At 41.8% G+C, this 21,466-nt stretch overlaps 1 protein-coding gene across 1 annotated transcript in view; it reads left to right on the top strand.

Annotated features, from left to right (window-relative positions):
* PIKFYVE (phosphoinositide kinase, FYVE-type zinc finger containing) overlaps positions 1-21,466 on the top strand; it is a 112,303-nt gene that overhangs the window by 59,502 nt on the left and 31,335 nt on the right. Inside the window, exons 18-27 of the mRNA XM_087706636.1 lie at positions 1,426-1,566; positions 1,835-1,961; positions 4,273-5,432; positions 8,076-8,176; positions 10,108-10,179; positions 13,511-13,682; positions 16,857-17,035; positions 18,268-18,381; positions 19,013-19,121; positions 19,507-19,661. Of these exons, the coding sequence (XP_087562762.1) occupies positions 1,426-1,566; positions 1,835-1,961; positions 4,273-5,432; positions 8,076-8,176; positions 10,108-10,179; positions 13,511-13,682; positions 16,857-17,035; positions 18,268-18,381; positions 19,013-19,121; positions 19,507-19,661 (2,330 nt within the window). The remainder of the gene's footprint in view (positions 1-1,425; positions 1,567-1,834; positions 1,962-4,272; positions 5,433-8,075; positions 8,177-10,107; positions 10,180-13,510; positions 13,683-16,856; positions 17,036-18,267; positions 18,382-19,012; positions 19,122-19,506; positions 19,662-21,466) is intronic.

The following is a 21,466-nucleotide window of genomic DNA, read 5'->3' as shown; positions in this document are numbered from 1 at the left end:
TGTTCAAGAACATAGAGAACATTCCAGCTCCTGCCTATCTAGCAGTTTGAAACCATGCAAACTCAAGTAGATTAATAGATACCACTCTTGTATCCCCCTTCCCTGGTTGAGTTGTGAGCCGCCCTGAGTCCCCTTCGGGGAAAAGGGCGGCATATAAATAAAATCAACATCAACATCAAAATCAACATAACATTGTTCCATGCGCCTTTGGCGTATAGAACACATGCTAGCCACATGACCATAGAAAATGTCTTTGGACCAAGCTGGTTTCTTTGGCCAAGAAATGGAGATGAGCACTGTGTCCTACAGTTAGACACGACTGGATAAGGAAAACTTTACTAGTATTCAAGAGCTCTGTTAAGTATTCTCACAACAATTTTATACATGTTAACTCAGGAATACATTATGGGGTTTCTTAAATTTGAATGAGACAAGAGCAGGTGATTTTAAAGTCTACATAAAGCTAGTCTTTGCATACCTATTTATATGGGGGAAGATATATTATACCATTTGGTCAGTTCCAAAAAGGACAGGAAAAAAAAAAGAAGAATATTTCTCATAATTTTGAGATTACATGTGTGAGAATCTGTAAATATATTTTCAATAATTTAATTGTGAACCAAAAATGAAACAATTTTTGAAGCATTTCTTCTCAATCTTAAAAAGAATGTGTCCTAGCGTTTTGAATATAAAATGTTTTTAATGAGTGAACTGAAATTTTAGAAATGTGTCTGATTTTTTTAGTTTATGATTTAATTATATAATCTGTTATATGCACAATTTAGATGATATGTAAATTATGGGTTCCACCACAAAACCGCGTTCGACTAAAGGGCGCTCGACGAAACCACGTAGCTGACGTCATCACAGCGCGACAACAGTGTGGAGAAAAAAGCACGCTGTAAACGCTAAACCTAAAATTAACCCCTAAACCTAAACCTAACCCCCCTAAACCTAATCCTAAACCTAACCCTAACCCTAACCCTTAACCTAACCCTAAACCTAACCCTAAACCTAACCCTTAACCTAACGCTAAACCTATTCCTAACCCTTAACCTAACCCTAACCCTAACCCTTAACCTAACCCTAAACCTAACCCTTACCTTAACTTGAATTGGCTTGCTTTCAAAGCGCTATTTAAAGCGCCCTTCTTTCTCCGCGCTCGCTGTTGTCGCCCTGCTGATGACGTCAGCGACGCGGTTTAATTGGGCGCGCTTTAGTCGAGCGCGGTTTTGTCGTGCCACGAAATTATGATGGTACTTTCCTCATCTCTCCTATCCCTTGGCAATATCCCATTAAAAAAAAGAAAAGAAAAACTCAAGTTTTTTTGAGTTCAATCTTGAAGAACTCCAGAAATACTCTAGTAACCCTTTCTGATTGTGCAATACTCAGTGTATGACTGCAAAGTCTTTTTTATCATTTTAGGAAAGGGAGTTTTTAAAAAACTATGTTCAGCGAATAGTGGATGTCAAACCTACTTTAGTCTTGGTTGAAAAAACTGTGTCCCGACTTGCTCAGGACATGCTACTGGATCATGGCATAAGTTTGGTCATCAATGTTAAGCCCGTAAGTACTAGCATTTTAAATTATATTATGATTGTGTACTTCGAAGTGACTCCACATTATTAAAAGCTCAGATGCGAAGTAACCATCCTCTGCTACCAAATGTGATGTTCCTGTGGTTCGTCCATGAGGGGCCTGAAAGCCCTATGAAGCGGTATATAAGTCTAACTGCTATTGCTATTGCTATGTTCTTGAGAGGAAAGGTGGGATATAAATCTGATGAAGACGAAAAGAAGCCAAAAGAAGCCTTTATCTTATTAATGTTTTGCAGCATGTTCTGGATCGAGTTAGTCGGATGACCCAGGGCGATGTATTGATGTCAATGGATCAGTTGTTAACCAAACCACACCTTGGGACCTGCCATAAATTTTATATTCAGGTGTTCCAGTTACCTAATGGTGAGTAAAGCCAACAGGTTCTGTTGTCCACTTGTGCCTGTCTGTCTCCTCTCTGTCGAGACTAATGTGAAGATAAAACAAATATTATATGATTGATTGACAACATTAATAAAAGATTGGAATTTATGCAGTGCTTTTCCTATGGCCATCTTAAAGTTAGGGCATAATTCTTATTTACAGGTAGCAGAGACATACTGTAAATGCACATTATAAAGCCTGTCTAGTACAAACTCAAAACATAAATAAGAAATGTTCAAAAAAGGAAGAAGGAAGTAGAGAATGGAGGGACGAAGGAATGGAAAGGAGTGGAGGGTAGAAGAGAGAGGAAGAGAAGGAGAGACGGTAGGAGAGGAAGAAGAAGTGTGGAGGAGAGGTAAGGGAAGAAGAAAGAGGTAAGGAAAGGTGGGTGGAAGGGAGAGAAAAAGAAGAAGAGGAGGGAGGAGGAGAAAGAAAGAGAAGGAGAGAAGGTTGGAAGGAGAAGAAAAAGGGTAGGGGTAGGGAAGAGGTAAGGGAAGGAAGAAAGGGATGGAGAGGGGGGAGGAAGGAAGTAGAGAAAGAAGGGAGGGAGAAAAGAAAAGAAAGAGAAAACAAGGTGATCTCACAGCAGGTGCGAAGGATGGTAAACAAAGCATTTCAAACTATACCTTATAACCTTTCAAATGGAATAATAATAATATAAGAATGGCAAAGCAAAAGAATAAGAAAGAAAATATAACGCATAATATAGGTAAATAATATTTGGTCATAAGTAGCTAAGTATAAATAAATAAAGAATTGTACCTAAAAATGGATAACGAACAAGGAGATTATGAACGCAAGATAGAAATGTATAGAAGGGAAAACACTAACTGCAAAGAAACCGATTCGGAACTGCCGTATGATATACGATGGAACTTATTGTTCCTATGTTGTTTTTAAGTTATGTGTTTGTTTCTGCTGATGTGCTTATGTGTTTAAAATAAAAATTTATTAAAACTGAAAAAAAAATGTTCAAAAAAGATGTACTTACTGATCTACTGCAATTAAAATAATGAAGGGTAGCATACAACGTGACAAAATATTTCATGGACCAAAATCTCAATTTGTCAACGGCATAAGCTTGTGGAAGTAAAAAAACAAAAAACCAAAACCAGTTCATATGAAATACATAAATTAACCAGAACATGCTAAAACCCAGGAGGCCCTTTTCAGTAGCTGCCATCTTTTGCTGTATTATCCTGGCAGTTTTATGGAAAGTTAACCAAATATTATTTTGTAAACTCTTCATGGTAGAACCAGTGATGTTACATAAAGATTTCTATTTACTTTGTGTTTATTTGTGTGTGTATTTATATTTCATGTTATTTTCACAGTTTAAAAGTGTCTGTTCAGTCTATAAATAAAACTCTGGAACTTGATAGGTTGAACGATATAATGAAAATCAGTTGAATTTCTGATTGGACTCTGTTTTGAATACATTTTGAATCATTAATAACTCTGACTAACATATTGAATTGAATTGATTAGATTTCTATGCCGCCCAATCCTGGGGGACTCCGGGCGGCTTACAGAATAAAAGATTAAAGGAACTTAAAAAACAGTAAGACACACAAAGTTAAAAAAAGGAATGCAACAAACACCCAATCAGAAGGCCTGCCGGAAAAGCCAGGTTTTAATGGCTTTGCGGAAGGCCATGAGAGTGGGGAGGGCCCGGATCTCTGGGGGCAGCTCATTCCATATGGCCGGAGCGGCAACTAAGAAGGCCCACTTGAGAGACCGCCTACTGCCAATTACCTCCACTAGGCCAATAAGATCCCATAGATTAGGCCTCCTCCGAATTCCATCAGCCGGTCAATGTCGACTGGCAGCTACCCGGAGGAGAGCCTTCTCGGTGGCTGCTCCGACCCTATGGAACGAACTCCCCGTGGAGATTCGTACCCTCACCACCCTCCAGACCTTCCGCGTAGCCCTTAAAACCTGGCTGTCCCGACAGGCCTGGGGCTAAAGACCCCACCCGAATAGTATGACTGTTGTGCTTTTTAACGATGTATTGTCTTCATGTATGTAACTTGTTTTGTCCTTCCCTCCCTCTGAATTGTGAGCCGCCCTGAGTCCCCTCAGGGAAAAGGGCGGCATACAAATAAAGTTAAATCCAAATCCAAATCCTACTCCTAGGCGTTGCCAGCCGGCATTGTCCTGCTGAAGGCACCCGGAGAAGGCCCATCCTGTGCGATCTTATTGGTCTAAGGGAGGTACAACTTGGCCAAAGCGCCACCCTACGTAGTGAGAGTAAGCGTCATGATGTAGTAAGCATCGTTCTCTTCTCTTTCAGAGCAAACGAAAACTCTGATGTTTTTTGAAGGTTGCCCTCAACACCTGGGATGCACTGTCAAGTTGCGTGGTGCAGGAGAGTATGAATTGGCTCGGGTGAAGGAGATCCTTATCTTTATGATCTGTGTGGCCTATCATTCCCAGTTGGAGATCTCCTTCCTCATGGACGAGTTTGCCATGCCTCCTCAGTTGAGCAAAAATGGTTCCTTCCAGAGCCTGATGGAAGAACACGGGGAAGAAGATGGGCAGCAAGATTTCCCGAACAGGGAATTTGACTCAGCAGGAAAAGAGGCTGATGTGGCCTCAGATAAGCTGCCTTTCATATCTGAATCTATGTCTCTAGAAGAGATAGGCTCCCATGAACAACGGATTTGGACAGAAGAGGATGACCAGATCAATGGTGATTTACGAGAAGCTGCTCCCCAGAGGCAGCAAGGGTATCCTCTGGTGGATTCCTTATACAGAACAAAAATAATTTCTGAAGCCCTTTTACCTCTTAATTTAACGGAACAACAACTAGGAATCTTAGATACCGAACAACTGGAAACTCTAGGGATAATTAATGACTACCAAGAGCCTAAGAGTCAGGCCAGGGAGTTTAGAGATCCTTTGCAGGATGACACTGGGCTGTATATCACAGAGGAAGTGACTTCCTGTGAAGATCGCCTCAAAACGTTTTCTTTAGCATTTAAGCAAGAACTAAAGGATGTTATTCTCGGTATTTCCCCAGTAATCTCGTTCCGGGAGCCATTTCTGTTAACAGAGAGCGGCATGAGGTGTCCCACTAGGGAATATTTCTCAGAGCAAGTTTTTTTCTCTCCTCTGCTCAACAAAGAGTACAAAGAACTGGATATCAGAAGGAAGAAGCAATTGTTAAAGGATCTCTCTGGACTACAAGGGATGAATGGAAGCATCCAGACCAAGCCTATCCAGATTCTACCTTCTCACGAACTCGTCAGCACCAGAATTGCTGAGCCTCTGAACAGTAGCTCAAACCTGGCCAGGATGGTCGCGGACTTCCGAGCCAGAGGAGGGAGGATTATGCAGAAAAACGCAGACCCATTTGTCCAGTCTAAAGAAGCACCAGCTGTGAAATTAGGAGTCAAGAGCGAAGATGATGAAAAAATGTTCATTCAGGGGGAATCTCTACTGTCTCAAAAAGTGAGTGAATATTTTAAATAGTTCGATGGATTCCGGAAGCTTAAGAAATAAAACTTTTCTAAATATCTTCCAACAAAGTATTATTTTCAGGAATTTTGAAATTAAATTCTACTCTTGCCCAGCCCTCTACATAATGTTTTAGTCTTGGTTTAGTAAGTAAGTTAGCATTAGAGTGTATCGTAGCAAAAGCTATGAGAAATAGTACGGCTGGTCCTCGAGTTACGACAGTTGGGACCAGAACTTCCATTACTAAGCAAGGTGATTTGGAAGAGCCGAGGTGGCGCAGTGGTTAAATGCAGCACTGCAGGCTACTGCTAGATCAGCAGTTCAGCGGTTCAAATCTCACCGGCTCAGGGTTGATTCAGCCTTCCATCCTTCCGAGGTGGGTAAAATGAGGACCCGGATTGTTGGGGGCAATATGCTGACTCTCTGTAAACCGCTTAGAGAGGGCTGAAAGCCCTATGAAGCGGTATATAAGTCTACTGCTATTGCTATTGCTATATGGTGGGGTACACAGGTGCAGCAAGTAGGTTATTGGGCGCCATGGCAGGCTCTAGGGAGCACAGGTGAGCTGGTAGGGGATGTGGGTGGCAGGGGGGGGGCTATGCACTATGAGATCCTTGGAATCTTATATTCTAGTAGGACTTCTGTCAGAACCTCTCCATTAGATAATTAGGAAAGAAGACCACGAGACTCCGTAGGTAGAAATCAAGTGTACTTTTACTAATTATAAATGATTAAAGGCATAGCAAAGCGAAGACTGATTATTTAGGCGCGAAAGCGATTGATATATAGAATAGCCCATTCCCCACCCCTTGGCATCACAGTTACAGTCCAATCATAATTCTCCCAAGTGTCAGGTGTGAGATAACTTCAAAAGGCATCACGAAGATGGAATGTCGGTGCCGTTAGTCCTGGCGGGAAACTCCTACGCATGCGTAGTCCGACAGGCAGCTGAGCTCCAGAACCTTCCTCCAGCACAATTAGTAACCCCTCCCAAATACCATGCCCTCCCTCCCCGTTTCATGGCAGCCGAAGCAACAGCAAAGCAGAGCCTGACAATTTCTTGATGGAAAAAAAGGTGATGGAAGATGACCTACAGGAGTGATTTGTGTCCTTCCTTGTAGGCATCTCCGTTGACTTTGCTTATGGGAAGCCAGCACAGAACGTCACAAATAGTAATCACGTGACCATGGGGACATTGTGATGGCTGCAATTATGCGGATTGGTCACGAGTTCCCTTTGTCCAGTGCCATCATAATTTTTCAATAGCTGCTGGACAAGTGGTTGTAACTCATAGATCATCTGTAATCCTTTCCTTAAGGTGGGAGGGAAACGTATTAGACAAAGAAAGAGTTTAAATTGAAAAAGGAAGTGTCGTGTGCAAAGGGGTGATTGCTGCAAAAGAAATGGAGAGAGACATGAAGCAAAGATTTCACAAACATTCAAGAATGGAATTACGTAGTTCAGATATCTTAAAAGTTTGGTTCCACCACAAAACCGTGGTCGACTAAAGCGCGCTCGACGAAACCGTGTACCTGACGTCATCACAGCGCGATGAAAAAAGCACGCTGTGAGCGGTAAAGCTAAAATTAATGCGTAAACCTAAACCTAACCCCCCCAAACCTAATCCTAAACCTAACCCTAAACCTAACCGTTAACCTAACGCTAAACCTAACGTCAGCGACGCGCTTTAATCGGGCGCGCTTTAGTGGACCGCGGTTTTGTCGTGCCACGTAAAAGTTTATCACGTTTGACATAGCATTATCCCAAATTCTATTCCTACATTTCTGTTGCCTGTAAATATTTAGTTTGCATAAAGTCAAATTAAAAATTTTTTACATTCTAGGTATAGGTAGAATATAATGGTGCAACTATTTTTCATTTTCTTGTCTTGCACCTTTATTTAACTTCTTCTTAACTTCTTTACTATGCTTGGTATGCATTCCTTACCTTGAGAGGCAGATTGGTTTGTATGTATGTAAATATTGATTATGATTTGTGTGCCATCAGGTTGATGCTGATTCTTAACAACCACATAGAGAGACCTTCTGTAGCCAATCTGGCTCTTCAGATCTTCCATCAGTGCGCTCATAAACATTTAATTTTTTGGTCTCCGGATGCAATTTAAAGTGTTGGTTATTACCTTTAAAGCCCGATATGGCTTAGGGCCAGCGTACCTTTGAGACCGCCTACTGCCACATACCTCCCAGCGGCCAGTAAGATCCCACAGATTGGGTCTCCTTCAGATGCCGTCAGCCAGACAGTGTCGGCTGGCTGGCCCCCGGAGGAGAGCCTTCTCTGTGGCTGCTCCGACTCTTTGGAATCAGCTACCTCCAGAGATCCGGACCATACCCACTCTCATGGCCTTCAGGAAAGCTGTAAAAACCTGGCTGTTCCGGCAGGCCTGGGGCTGTTGACCTCACTGTTGAGGTCCATCCCCGATTAGAATGAATGCATGTGGTGTTGTGATTTTAAACTGTCTTTTTTTTCTTTCTCTTTTTCTTTCTCTCTTTTTTTGTAAGCCGCCCGGAGTCCTTTGGGATTGGGCGGCATATAAATTTTGATAATAAATAATAAATAAATAGTCCATCCATTGCTAACATAATATAATAACTGTTTTCCATTTACATGTCTTCCCAGGTGGACTGTCTTAGCTGTGTAAACCATCAGAGGCTGTGCGTTTTGTTCAGTAGTTCTTCTGCCCTATCTGGCAATGCTCCAAGTTCCTGTGTTAGCCCATGGTATGATACTAATTTTATTTAATTACTTAAATGTGTGCCCTAAATACTTGCCTTCTATTTGATGGGGAAATACTTCCCTTCTATTTGATGGCTTGCCATTTACTGGTTTGTAAACATGCAGTTACTACTACTAGTACGAGGTGGTGCAGTGGTTAGGGTGCAGTACTGCAGGCCACTTCAGCTGACTGCTATCTGCAGTTCAGCGGTTCAAATCTCACCGGCTCAAGGTTGACTCAGCCTTCCATCCTTCCGAGGTGGGTAAAATGAGGACCCAGATTGTTGTTGGGGGCAATATGCTGACTCTGTAAACTGCTTAGAGAGGGTTGAAAGCCCTATGAAGCGGTATATAAGTCTAACTGCTATTGCTATTGCTACTATTACTGCTACACAACACAGGGTTTTAATAATCCTGGGGGAGAGGCCTCTTTAAAACCCCACCTTCTTTTTCCCCATCCTATGCTTTTTTGTCCATCAAATGGTCTATCAGTGGCCCAAAGAACAGGTCTTCAGGGGAACCCAAAACCCTGGGCAGAGTTCAGTTAAGAGGCATAAGAGAGCACTCTTTCCAAGAATTCCTCATCAACAGCTACGCTCCAATTACAGCTGTGCAAGCAGAGATCCCGGGTCAGAGTTGGCCAGTTATCCATATTGTTTTCTGGGATACTACCACACTTATAGCAATAGCAATAGCAGTTAGACTTATATACCGCTTCATAGGGCTTTCAGCCCTCTCTAAGCGGTTTACAGAGTCAGCATATCGACCCCCCACAATCTGGGTCCTCATTTCACCCACCTCGGAAGGATGGAAGGCTGAGTCAACCTTGAGCCGGTGAGATTAGAACCGCTGAACTGCAGATAGCAGTCAGCTGAAGTGGCCTGCAGTACTGCACCCTAACCACTGTGCCACCTCAGCTCTTGCAGCAGTAACGAGTGGGCAGTGGTTTTTCTATTGACATGTTTCCCTCCCATCTTCAGGACAGGAGGAAAGCCCATTGCCATCTCTGGGTGGATGAGCTCAAATCCACTTTCCAACCGATGTAGCAATGAATCAGATTAGCAAAGTTTTGCTCCTCCCGCGTGCCCCCTCCTCCCAAATCTGATAAAGCACTTAATCTTCCCCAAAAGATCATATAATACTGTTTCAGTGCATCTCATTAAAACCAAAACTTTATGACATTTTAAAAATAGGGAAAGAAAGGACTCAATTTTTTTAAATTCTTTCTTGGATGCAGACATATTTTTGTGTTACTTAAAATATATACATATTAGCATTTTGTTGAACTCACACCTTGCTGTATCTGACATTCTTATATCTATTTATTTTATTTACTAACTGCTTAGATCAGTGTTTCTCAACCTTGGCAACTTGAAGATGTCCGGACTTCAACTCCCAGAATTCCCCAGCCAGCATTCGCTGGCTGGGGAATTCTGGGAGTTGAAGTCCGGACATCTTCAAGTTGCCAAGGTTGAGAAACACTGGCTTAGATCCTTATGGGCCCAAGCCAGTTTGTGTTGAATGAATGGCGGATCATGCAGTATGTAGTATAACATGCAGCTGTAGTAATGCACTTTGCTCCTTCTATTTTTCAAATCATAAAATATGCAGCAGCAGCTGCGTTTTGCCTGCAGCATATTGATGGAATAACTGAATTTATATCTTGCTGTAATCTCACAACTCTTTGACTATTTTGATTTATTTTGTTTTGTTTGTTTTATCGGATTTACATGGCAAAGAAGCAAGAGAGCATCAGTGATTGTCTAAGGCCAAGAGAAGTAATGTTGATGATGAATTCAGAATCAGTTAAATTCTGTAGAACCACATTTTTTTTTCTTTGACATTTGGAAAAACAATAAAGGCCTCTTGCATGCAGGAAAATGTCCAATAACTCCAATTATTTTAAAGGTAACTGTCTTAGTTTCTGTTTTTTTAGGATGGTAGTAATGGAGTTCTATGGGAAGAATGATCTCACCTTAGGAGTATTTCTAGAAAGGTATTGTTTCAGGTAAGAATATTTGATTGTAAACTATCATAAAAATAGGCTCAGTATATTTAGGGGATTGTTTCACAGCATTCCATGAAAGCATTTCGTTCACATTCTATGAAGGTTCCAGCTATGGTATATTTCTGATGCAGTACCACGGTTCATTCTGATGTAGTGGAGATATTTACTGGGAGTTTTTTTTTATTTAATTTGCTTCATCAATCTGGATTTTTATTAGAAAGATACATATGACTATTTTATCATGTTCCTAGTAAAAGAAAGAATTATTAGGGAAAGAAATACTGTTTATTCAGTCAGTGACCAACAAAATCTGAAAATACACAATAAAAAAATAAACTTAAATGAGATAAAATACTAAGAAAACACACATCTATAATAAAAATGTCACATATGCTACCATAATAGCACCTGTGCAAGTGTAAATCTAAAGTAATATAGTTTGTGACTCACCTAATATCAGTTAGGTAAGAGCCAAGGTGGCACAGTGGTTAAATGCAGCACTGCAGGCTACTGCTAGATCAGCAGGTCAGCGGTTCAAATCTCACCGGCTCAGGGTTGACTCATCCTTCCGAGGTGGGTAAAATGAGGACCCAGATTGTTGGGGGCAATATGCTGACTCTCTGTAAACCGCTTAGAGAGGCCTGAAAGGCCTATGAAGCGGTATATAAGTCTACTGCTATTGCTATTAATAAAAGCCAGGGGTGGGTTTCAACCAGTTCGCGGCAGTCCCCGCGAACCGGTTGGTTGGCGAACCCGGAAGTAAGTAAATTCCGGGAACAGCGAAGGGCGCACCCACCCGCCCGCGCTCCTTACCGCGCTCTTTGAAGGCTTCTGCGCTTCCACGCAGGCGCATGGCACATACAGCGCCTGCGTGATTCTCCGCGAGCAGCTGAATGGCACATACAGCGCCTGCGCGAGTCTCTGCGAGCAGCTGGAGCATCGCGCAGGCGCTAAGACGCATGCGTGAACTGCGCGCGTGCACGAGGACGCCGCCGGCCCCGTTCCAACTGAACTGGTTGGAACGGGATTAGCAACCCACCACTGGTTAAAGCAAATATATATTAACGCTGAAGTGATGGACAAAGCAGAAGTGGTTATTTCTATTATCTGTTATGTCTTAATTTCATTGCAGCAAGACAGAATTTGGCTACTGCAGAAAAAAACAAAAGGTTTCAAATCATCTAAAAGATAGTTCACATAAAAATTGTCTGGCTTTCCTGAAATGTACCTATTAAGAGCAAAATATAAGGGGCTCTGATATCCCTGCAGAATTTACAATGTAGTAATACACGTGAAATGGTTTTGATCCCTGGGTAGCTATGCTCAGTTAATACATTTTTGCAAAATATATCCCTTGCAGCAATGCAGATGGTAATAGATTGCACCTGGCTCTGAGAAATGCTATTCTCCACTTGGGGAAAGTTAAATTTTGTTGGAATCTTGCTGGTTTCCAAGTACCTTTATACTTATCCAATTTCTGCCATTTTGACCAGCAACCTATAACTTTGGCATGAAATTCCATATCCCATATTCTTTGGGTGAGCAGCTCTTTGGTTATACCCTAAAGAGATTAGGAACAGAAGTACAGAAAACTCATAATGTCAAATTCTGCTGTTTCCAGGGAGAAAGGAAAATTGTCTATAAAACTAGAGGGATCACTATAATTGGAAAGAGTTAGATTTTCAGCTAGTAATTTGTCATTATTCCCCAGGCTTGTTACCTAGGAAGGCCCATAGCTCAGTAGTATGTGCTTTATTTATGAAATATTTGTGGATCAATTTCTAACATCACCAGTTGAAACAAAAACAAAATGCAAACGTTAATAAAGTTTAGGCATCCTTGCTATTTGAACAAATGTTATTGAGAAATACAGACCCTTACACTGATATAATGGGAAGTCCAAAATAAACATCCTTTTAAGTTTTTTTTTTTTAATAATGCTTATGTTCTGATTTAAATAATGATCTGCAGTTTATACTCATGGATCTTTTAAAATTATTATTGCTGTATTGCAGGTTGTAGAACTTGAACTATTTCAGGTACTATTCAAAGGCGTGGAAATAAATTATAAATATAGCAGGGCAGTGTAAAACACCGGCTTATTGGGGTAAAGTTTAAAAAGAAATAGGAGGAGGTTGCAGAGATGTTCACGTAGTCCTTGATTTGCAGCCATAATTGAACCCGCAGTTTCAGTCATAAGTCTGATAGTTGATAAGCAGTTCATCGTGTGACTGCACCTGATTTGTGACCCCTTTGTGGCAAATGTTGAGTGAAGGTGATAGTTGTAAAGCAAAGGGTGGTGATCACAGAGTGAATGCAGCAGTTATTAAGCAAATCCATTGTTTGCTATGAGCTGTTTTCCCCCAGAAACTGGAAGTAAATTCAGCTTTTTTGGGGGGGGGATGTAAATTGTGGTCCCATGACTATAGAATACTGCAAACTGCCATAAATGCAGACTGGTTGCTGAGTCTTGCAAAGGGGAGATGGACATCAGAACGAATCTGGGTCCTAAGTTTTAACTTCAGCCAGTTGCTAAATGACTGCTTGTATATCCAGAACCGTGACCCAACAAATGCACGCCCGACAAATGCGTGCCGACAAAACCGCTGCGACAAAACGGCAAAGTCGAAAGCGCGCTCACTAAACCGCGCTCACTAAACCGCGCCCACAAAAGCATGATTAGGGTTTTTAGGTTAGGGTTAGGGTTAGGGTAAGGGTTAGGGTTGTTACCGTTGTTACCGTTGTTTTCGCGTTGTTTTCGATGGCGCGCTTTTGTCGGCGCGCATTTGTTGGCGCGCTTTAGTGGGCGCGCTTTCGACTTCGCCATTTTGTCGCGCCGGGAAATACAACACAAGACATGGATGTCCCATGCCATGATAATAGCAAGTTAACCATTCATTTCCTTAGAAGGAGTAAAATACAGCAGGATTTCTCAAAAGTTTCTGTGCTCATGGACTACTAAATAAATATTTGGAAAATGCAGGCACTCCCCCCCCCAATTAAACAAACACTCCCCTTTTTTTCACATTTAAAAGCGTGGAAGTTCTTGTTTGTCAGTGGAGAGTTTACATTTTTGTTTGCCTTTCCAACCTCTCCATTTCAAAAGGCTCATCATCAAGCATTGTAATGCAAAATTAAGTATTTATTAACCACGAGGCTTAAGTGGCCAACTAACTAGCAATGAACAGGAGGAACATGCTGATGGAGATTGTGAGCAGGTGATGAATGAACTGATGAGTTAATGAAGGATATGATGGTTTAAGAACCATTGCTACAGAACATCAGATCAAAAGAACTAAACGTTTCACAATTATTCTTTTATTGCTTGAAGGCCCTCCTACCAGTGCCCAAATATGTTCTGTGAAACACCAATGGTGCACCACATCCGTCGCTTCGTCCATGGACAAGGCTGTGTACAGATCATATTGAAGGAATTGGACTCTCCAGTGCCTGGATATCAGCATACAATTCTCACTTACTCCTGGTGTAGAGTATGCAAGCAGGTAAGAGGAGGATCCCAGTTGTCTTTTTCTAGAGTCAGGTAGTTCATGTTGGAATTCAAATGCTGGCAAATTTACAAGAAGAGGCACAAAATTGAGGATAGTGGAGAGAGGAAAAGTCCATTTTGAATGCACAACAATGCCACTTTTAGGGCATTAATTCTTCTTTAAAAGGTATTTCTAGATTTGCACAGAACAAATAAGTGCAATAAACCTGGGTTTATTCATAGTATATAGAATGTGCTCTTTTAAAATCAGACAAAACCTCAGCCCTCCTGCTTTGCAGCATTTTATGAGAAATGTTGAAAGACATTTACTTTCATAAAACTTCTTTTTAGAATTTAAATTTTAGAATTAGAATTTAATAGAATTTGTATGCCGCCCAATCCCGTGGGACTCTGGACGGCTTACAGACAAGATAAAAAGCATTTAAAAATTTAAAGATAAAAAGTACAATTGTTAAAATTAACTCACCATTCATTCTGTCTAAGTGGGGCTGGACATTAATCAACAGCCCCAGGCCTGCTGGAACAGCCAGGTTTCGGTGGCTTTTCGGAAGGCCGAGAGAGTGGAAAGGGTCCGGATCTCTACGGGTAGATCGTTCCACAGGGCCGGGGCAGCTACAGAGAAGGCCCTCCCCCGAGGAGTCGCCAGCTGGCATTGTCCGGCCGACGGCACCCGGAGGAGGCCCAACCTGTGAGATCTTATTGGTCGTTGGGAGGTATGCGGCAGAAGGCGATCCATCCAAAAATAAAAGGAAATTAGGAAATCTGAGTATAATAACAGTAGTGCTTTGTTTTCCTACAGTGATCTCATTGAATGCAATATTATGTTACCTAGTTCTTAAAACAGCCATTATTGTTGTTGGTTGCACAATCAGCTAGATGTTTAGACTGGAAAGGGCATTTTTATCCACCTATCAAGTCCTTTCCAAGGACCTGGGATAGGCAGATATCCTTTGATGGTGTTAAAAGCATCATTGCAGGATATGGGGGGTTCCAAGTAAAGCTGCTTTTTGTAATTGACGGATGATGAATTGACTTTTATTGGAAGGACACAATGGAATATAAATAATAACTATAAAACCTAGTAATAAGTAAACCAATTTCTTGTTAGTCTCCATGGGAGAAACAAAGCAAACTCTGAACATTTTATTTTTATGTTTAAAAGAACTAAAAAAATATGGTTTTCAATTGCATTTAAATTGGTGGTGTTCAAGTTGTGCTTCAATTTGTGTTGGGATTGTTCCCAAGGCACCCATTATTATTAGTACTATCTTTGCTTTCCTTTGCCATGGCCATTCTACTTCTATTGCAGGTCTTCGTATTTTGTGATTTTCTCCAGTTCTTTTTCTTCTGTTCTGCTGTTCTCCAGGAACTACAATGTCCACTATTCAGACTTCTTGTCTTTCTTATCAACAATTATTATTTCCAGATTACAGGCAGGGAAAGGACTAAGATGGAGGGAGAATAGCCCATCTAGGAATAAGTGGTGAAATAATGGAGAGATTTAGTCCAAGAATTTTCCAACGCAAACCTTATGCTCTAGAGCTGTGGGTCTCAGCCTTCCTAATGCCGTGATCCTTATGTTGTGGTGACCCCCAACCATAAAATTATTTTCGGCTTTCCATATTTTTTTGAAAATACGTGTTTTCCTTTTTTTTAAAAAAAAATTCTTATTTATTTTTTCTTTTGTATACTTTTTTATTTTCATTTTCATAACATACAATCACATGTATACTATTACATAGCCAGTATCCTATTGTATTAAATAGCAGTTACATCAGTTCCTCTTGTCATCAACACCCCAAAATATAAAAACCCCTTATTAGCTCTTCTGCTCTCCATACACCTCTTTCTTCTACCTCTCTCCTACCTCCTTTCTTCCCTCCAGCATCCTTTCCTACTCTACTTCCCCTTCCTTTCTCCTTCTCCTCTCTCTTCATTCCACTCCTCCTTATCCTCCTCATCTTCCCCCCTTACCCTCTCTCCTATCCCTCTCTTCCCATCTTTCTTCTCTCCTCTGCTTCCCACTCTTCTACATCCTGTCTTCCCTCCATCATTTTCTACTCTACTTCCCCTTCCTTTCTCCTTCTCCTCTCTCCCCTTACCACTCCTCCTTATCCTCCTCATCTTCCTCCCTTACCCTCTCTCCTATCCCTCTCTTCCCATCTTTCTTCCCCTTCTGTTTCCCACTCTTCCTCTCCTTGGTGTATTTCCGCTTCTGAGCAAACTCCAATCTATGTTGATGGTATTTATGCTTCCATATCAATATACTTAACATATCTTAGTTTTAAAGAAAAAATAAGAGAAGACAGTATAAACGTGCAATCATATTACATTAAAATCTAACACCCCTCGTCAAACCTCCCACCCTCCCCCCAACCCCCCCAGCCTTCCCTCCCCCGACGTGTTTTCCGATGGTCTTAGGCGACCCCTGTGAAAGGGTCGTTCGACTCCCAAAGGGGTCCCGACCCACAAGTTGAGAACCACTGCTCTAGAGCAACATCCTCCATATAGTCCTCCAGGCCTGGGGATAAGTTTTTACTTTCGCCCCTCCCGAATGTCGAGTGAATGTTGTGTTTTACTGTTTAATTTATTCTCGTTCACACTTCTTTTTGTATTTGTCCTACACTCCCTTTCCCCTTTTATTGTAAGCCGCCCTGAGTCCCCTCAGGGAAAAGGGCGGCCTATAAATGTATAATAAATACCTAAATACCTAAAATACCTAGTCTTCTCCAGACATGCTTGGGCTCCAAATTTAATTTAAAGTCTAGCCTATCAGGAAGGTATCAGCTTGGAAAAAAACTGCTCTTATGCAATGAAGCTCTCTGGCGAATGAAAATTGTGGTTGTTATGAGTGGAGACTATTGGGTTACCAAGTGGGTGAGAAAGCTTGCCATAGCTTAAACTGTTTGCCTTTAAAAAGGCTCTCTGTATGACAGATTAAGTCAATAGTTTCACTTTTTACTTCTATGTAATGACACCCCCATCTGAATATAGGCTACTCCTAATGTTTTCTTGACAGCTGCCAGCATAAATTTAAGATAGGCTGTATGCTTGTTTGCTGTATGCTTGTTATATTCAAGAATTACTGACATGCAAAATCAAATTGGTTGAGTGGATCTGGGGGCAAGTCAGGAGTTTCCTGGGTATAAAATCACAGTAACTCTTCCAGGTAACACCTGTGGTTCCACTTTCCAATGATTCGTGGTCTATGTCCTTTGCCAAATACCTTGAACTCCGCTTTTATGGCTACCAATACACCCGAAGAGCCAATGCCGAACCATGTGGCCACTCCATACATCATGACTACCACCAGTATTTTTCCTACAATCAGATGGTAGCATCTTTCAGGTAAAAAAAAAAACTCGTTACCTTTTTTTAAAAAACAAAGTGTATCTTTTTAGATATCTTCTGTCCAATATCATCACTACATAACGTTCTCCAGTGCACTGCTCGGAGAGTCCAATACTGGGTTAACACAACCTATCTGCCCTTGGACTGAGTGATGTTTTTTGTTGACCACGCCTCCCTTTGCCTCTGCATGCTCAGTTTGAAAACTCAGTCCGCCCGTAGGGACTGTTTTGGGAGTGCTCCAGTCCAAGGTCAGATAGGCTGGAGATTTTCCCACTTTGGACCACCGTTATACAACTTGAATTTGGAAAACTGACTGATTGTGAAGTGTGCAGGTTTGATTCTAGCTGAGAGGCCACCCGGGCTTCCCTTGACTCCGCTGGCCCCAGGCGCTTCAGGGGGCTGTGAGCTGCTTGTCCAGCGGCCGCTGGCGAGCGGTGGGGGTGGTGGGAGACGTACAGGTCACCAGTCTAAGCTCCCAGCCCCAACCATCGTTCAGGGAGCCTTTGCGGGCAGTTTCGCCGCTGGCCAGGGCCGTTTCTAATCTGCCCGGCAATAGCTTCGCGCGCTTTTCTCTCTTAGGCAGCCGAAAAGAGGGGGAGGAGGCTGCGCGCACATCCGTCGCCATTTTAAATTGCTCCAGAGCGAGATTGTGAAGCGAGGAGATCGCTTCACAAGTGCGGTTTCACCACAAAACCGCGCTCGACTAAACTGCGCCTGACTAAACCGCGTCGCTGACGTCATCAACAGGGCGACAACAGCGCGGAGACAGAAGCACGCTGTAAACTCTAAACCTAAAATTAACCCCTAAACCTAAACCTAACCCCCCTAAACCTAATCCTAAACCTAACCCTAAACCTAACCCTAACCCTAACCCTTAACCTAACCCTAAACCTAATCCTAATCCTAACCCTTAACCTAACCCTAAACCTAACCCTAACCCTAAACCTAACCCTAAACCTAACCCTAAACCTAACCCTTACCTTAAGTTGAATCGGCTTGCTTTCAAAGTGCTATTTAAAGCGCCCTTCTTTCTCCACACTGGCTGTTGTCGCCCTGTTGATGACGTCAGCGACGCGGTTTAATCGGGCGCGGCTTAATCGAGCGCGGTTTTGATGGGTCACGCACAAGTGCAGTCAGTTCTCTCACTAATATTAAAATGTATTTGCTGTTCAAAAGGCATAATGTTTGCAGGCCTTGCATCTCAATGTTGTGTTGTGTTCTCTTCCTAGTTATTCTGCTATAAGGTTACTGGAGGTTTGTGTCCCTCATCCTAAGATTTATATCAAACGTCAACTACCCCTGAAGATCACCATGCTTCAAGATCTGAAAGACTTTTCTCAGAAGTAGGTTTACATCCCCACCCCAGCCCAGTATGTCCCATTTGGAGTTTGTGTTCTGGTTCCTTCATTGCCCCCATGTTAAAGGATAGCAAGTATTTGTATTGTGCACTTAATGCTATATGCAGCAGACAATGGATGAAGCATGAACCCACAGTCTCAAAATTAAAATATAATATTGTAATTTTTCCTCTTGAAATTCTCGGTGTTTTCAGTAGAACTTTTCTAATGTTTTGCTAGTTGTGTTGTGCTCCTGGATAGAAATGGAAGAAACTCCCTTTTCGGCTGAACAAGTTACAGTGTGGAATTTTCTAATGGTACTGATTCACATATGCATTCAAATCAGTTGAAAGTTTAAGCAAACAGTAATAATATTTTGGACCTTAATCTTTTGTATTCTTGTTTATTTGATGATTTAAGCTACTGTATGCATTCCCTCTGAACATTTGTTGAACAAATACATAACATGAAAATTATACTTGTTAAATGTTTCTCGGCCTAATATAGACAATTAGGCTAGTTTCTTTGAAAAACTGCAACTTGCAGGATATTGGATAAACTTCTTAAGGAGAAGCTTGCAAGAGTGCAACTTCTGAATGGTGAGTTTGGATTCAGAGTATGCTTATTGTTGTTGCAGGATATCTCAGGTGTATATCGCTGTCGATGAGCGCCTCACATCTTTGAAAACAGACACATTTAGCAAAACAAGGGAGGAAAAAATGGAAGATCTCTTTGCCCAAAAGGAGGTATAATGTACTGCATGTTTACAGGAATTAAATTCTCGTTCATTACAGAAGGTATAGGATACATGAAGCTAAAGACAGCAGCTATGCCCCTAAGGTGATAATTATTTTGAATCCAACATCAAACCAGTTTTCAGTAATTGGAAAGCAGTGTGGACAGGGCTGAGTTGAAACTGCAGTATGTAAGTAAAAGTCATCCGTTGTTCCCGTGCGGCTGCAAACGTGACTTTCGTTCTTATTAAGGATTCTTCAGAAATAGGTATCATTTAAAGTAATAAGCTGTGAATACTTGATTGATATTCGGAAGCCCCCTGGAACAGCGCAGGATTAGGAATAGCAACCTCCCTCTGAGAAAAGTCACTCTGTTTTTGTTTTTTCTCTTTGATAGATGGAGGAAGTGGAATTTAGAAACTGGATAGAGAAAATCCAAGCAAGGATGCTTTCCTCTTCACTTGACACTCCTCAGCAGCTGCATTCCATTTCTGAATCTTTAATAGCCAAAAAGCAAAGTCTCTGTGAGATGTTGCAAGCATGGAATAACAGGTAAGAAAAGGGGTGGAAAATCAAGGATTGGTTTTTTTTTTCCTACCGGTTATTCTTTTTCCAGATAGTTGGTTATGAATCATATTGGAATGTTTGGATAAAGTTTACTCCTCAGTTATTCTTACTAGGTATATGTACTGACTTTACAGTGGTAGAGACTAACTTGATTCTGCACCTAATAACGGCAGCAAGACTGTTGGTGGCGCAATACTGGAAGAAGGAAGGCTTGCCTACAACTCAGGCCAGGTGGAAAATAGATCAAAAAATTGGTTTTATTCAAGCTGAAGATAATTTGTTTAAACAAATAAGAGATCAAAGCTTAATGCATATAAAGAGGATATATAATGTATTAATACAGATGGATTCGGAAACAGAATTAGCTAAAGATTGTATGATAAAGTGGGCTCAAAATATTGAAGAACCAATAATAGCAATAGCAGTTCGACTTATATACCGCTTCATAGGGCTTTCAGCCCTCTCTAAGCGGTTTACAGAGTCAGCATATCGCCCCCAACAACAATCCGGGTCCTCATTTTACCCACCTCGGAAGGATGGAAGGCTGAGTCAACCTTGAGCCGGTGAGATTTGAACAGCCGAACTGCAGAACTGCAGTCAGCTGAAGTAGCCTGCAGTGCTGCATTTAAGCACTGCGCCACCTTGGCTCTAATAATGTTGGATACACGGGAAGAATATGGGTAACAAATGTGAAATTCACACAAGCTCAAAACCTGAGAGAAAATTTTTATAAGATGTTCTATAGATGGCATTTAGATCCTAAAAAGCTGGCTTCTATGTATCCGAATGTACAGCCTAAATGTTGGAGGTGTGGTTCTCTCGATGCTACATATTATCATATATGGTGGACCTGTCAAAAGATTAAGGCATTCTGGATAAAAATATGGTGGATTATGCAAAATATCTTTAAAAGGAATGTTTGGAATGTTTATTCAACTTGTATGCCGCCCTATTCCCGAGAGACTCAGGGCGGCTAACAAACCAAAGGAAAGGGGAATACAAACAGAACACAAGACAAGCAAGTTAAAAACAAAACAACAGTCACAACAGTTTAAGAGGGGCCGAGAACTCATCAGCCCCAGGCCTGCCGTAACAGCCAGGTCTTAGTGGCTTTGCGGAAAGCCGGAAGGGTGGTGAGGGTCCGGATCTCCACGGGTAGATCGTTCCAGAGGGCCGGAGCAGCCACAGAGAAGGCCCTCCCCCGAGGGGTCGACAGTCGACATTGGCTAGCGGATGGTATTCGGAGGAGGCCTAATCTGTGGGATCTAATAGGTTGTAGGGAGGTGATTGGCAGGAGGCGGTCTCTCAGGTACCCAGGTCCAATACCATGTAGGGCTTTAAAAGTAACGACTAGCACTTTGAAGCGTGTCCGGAGACCAACAGGTAGCCAGTGCAGCTCGCGGAGGATAGGTGTGACATGGGTGTACCGGGGTGCACCCATAATCGCTTGCGCGGCTGCATTCTGGACAAGCTGAAGTCTCCGAACGCTCTTCAAGGGCTGCCCTTGAAGAGGGCAAAGAAATATTGGATTTCTTTATTAAAATTAGATACTGATAGGGTAATAAAGTAAGCATTTATCAGACATTTGGCACATTCTGAATAGGCTGCATTGACTGCTGAATATAAAAGAAGGACTATATTGTCAGTTCAGTGTGGTTTTCAATTAACAATCTAATAAATATGACTTGAATGAACTCCAGATAAAAGGCTTGCTTGTCTTCTTAAGGTTCGTTCTCTAAACGGTTTATGTATCTCAGGGAAAAGTTGATTCCTTGCTAATATTTTTTGGG

Source organism: Thamnophis sirtalis, unplaced genomic scaffold, assembly GCF_051295495.1.
Source record: "Thamnophis sirtalis isolate CommonGarterSnake01/CBP01778 unplaced genomic scaffold, rThaSir2_p1.2 scaffold_1, whole genome shotgun sequence".
NCBI lineage: Eukaryota > Metazoa > Chordata > Lepidosauria > Squamata > Natricidae > Thamnophis > Thamnophis sirtalis.
This window is presented reverse-complemented; position numbering and strand designations above follow the sequence as displayed.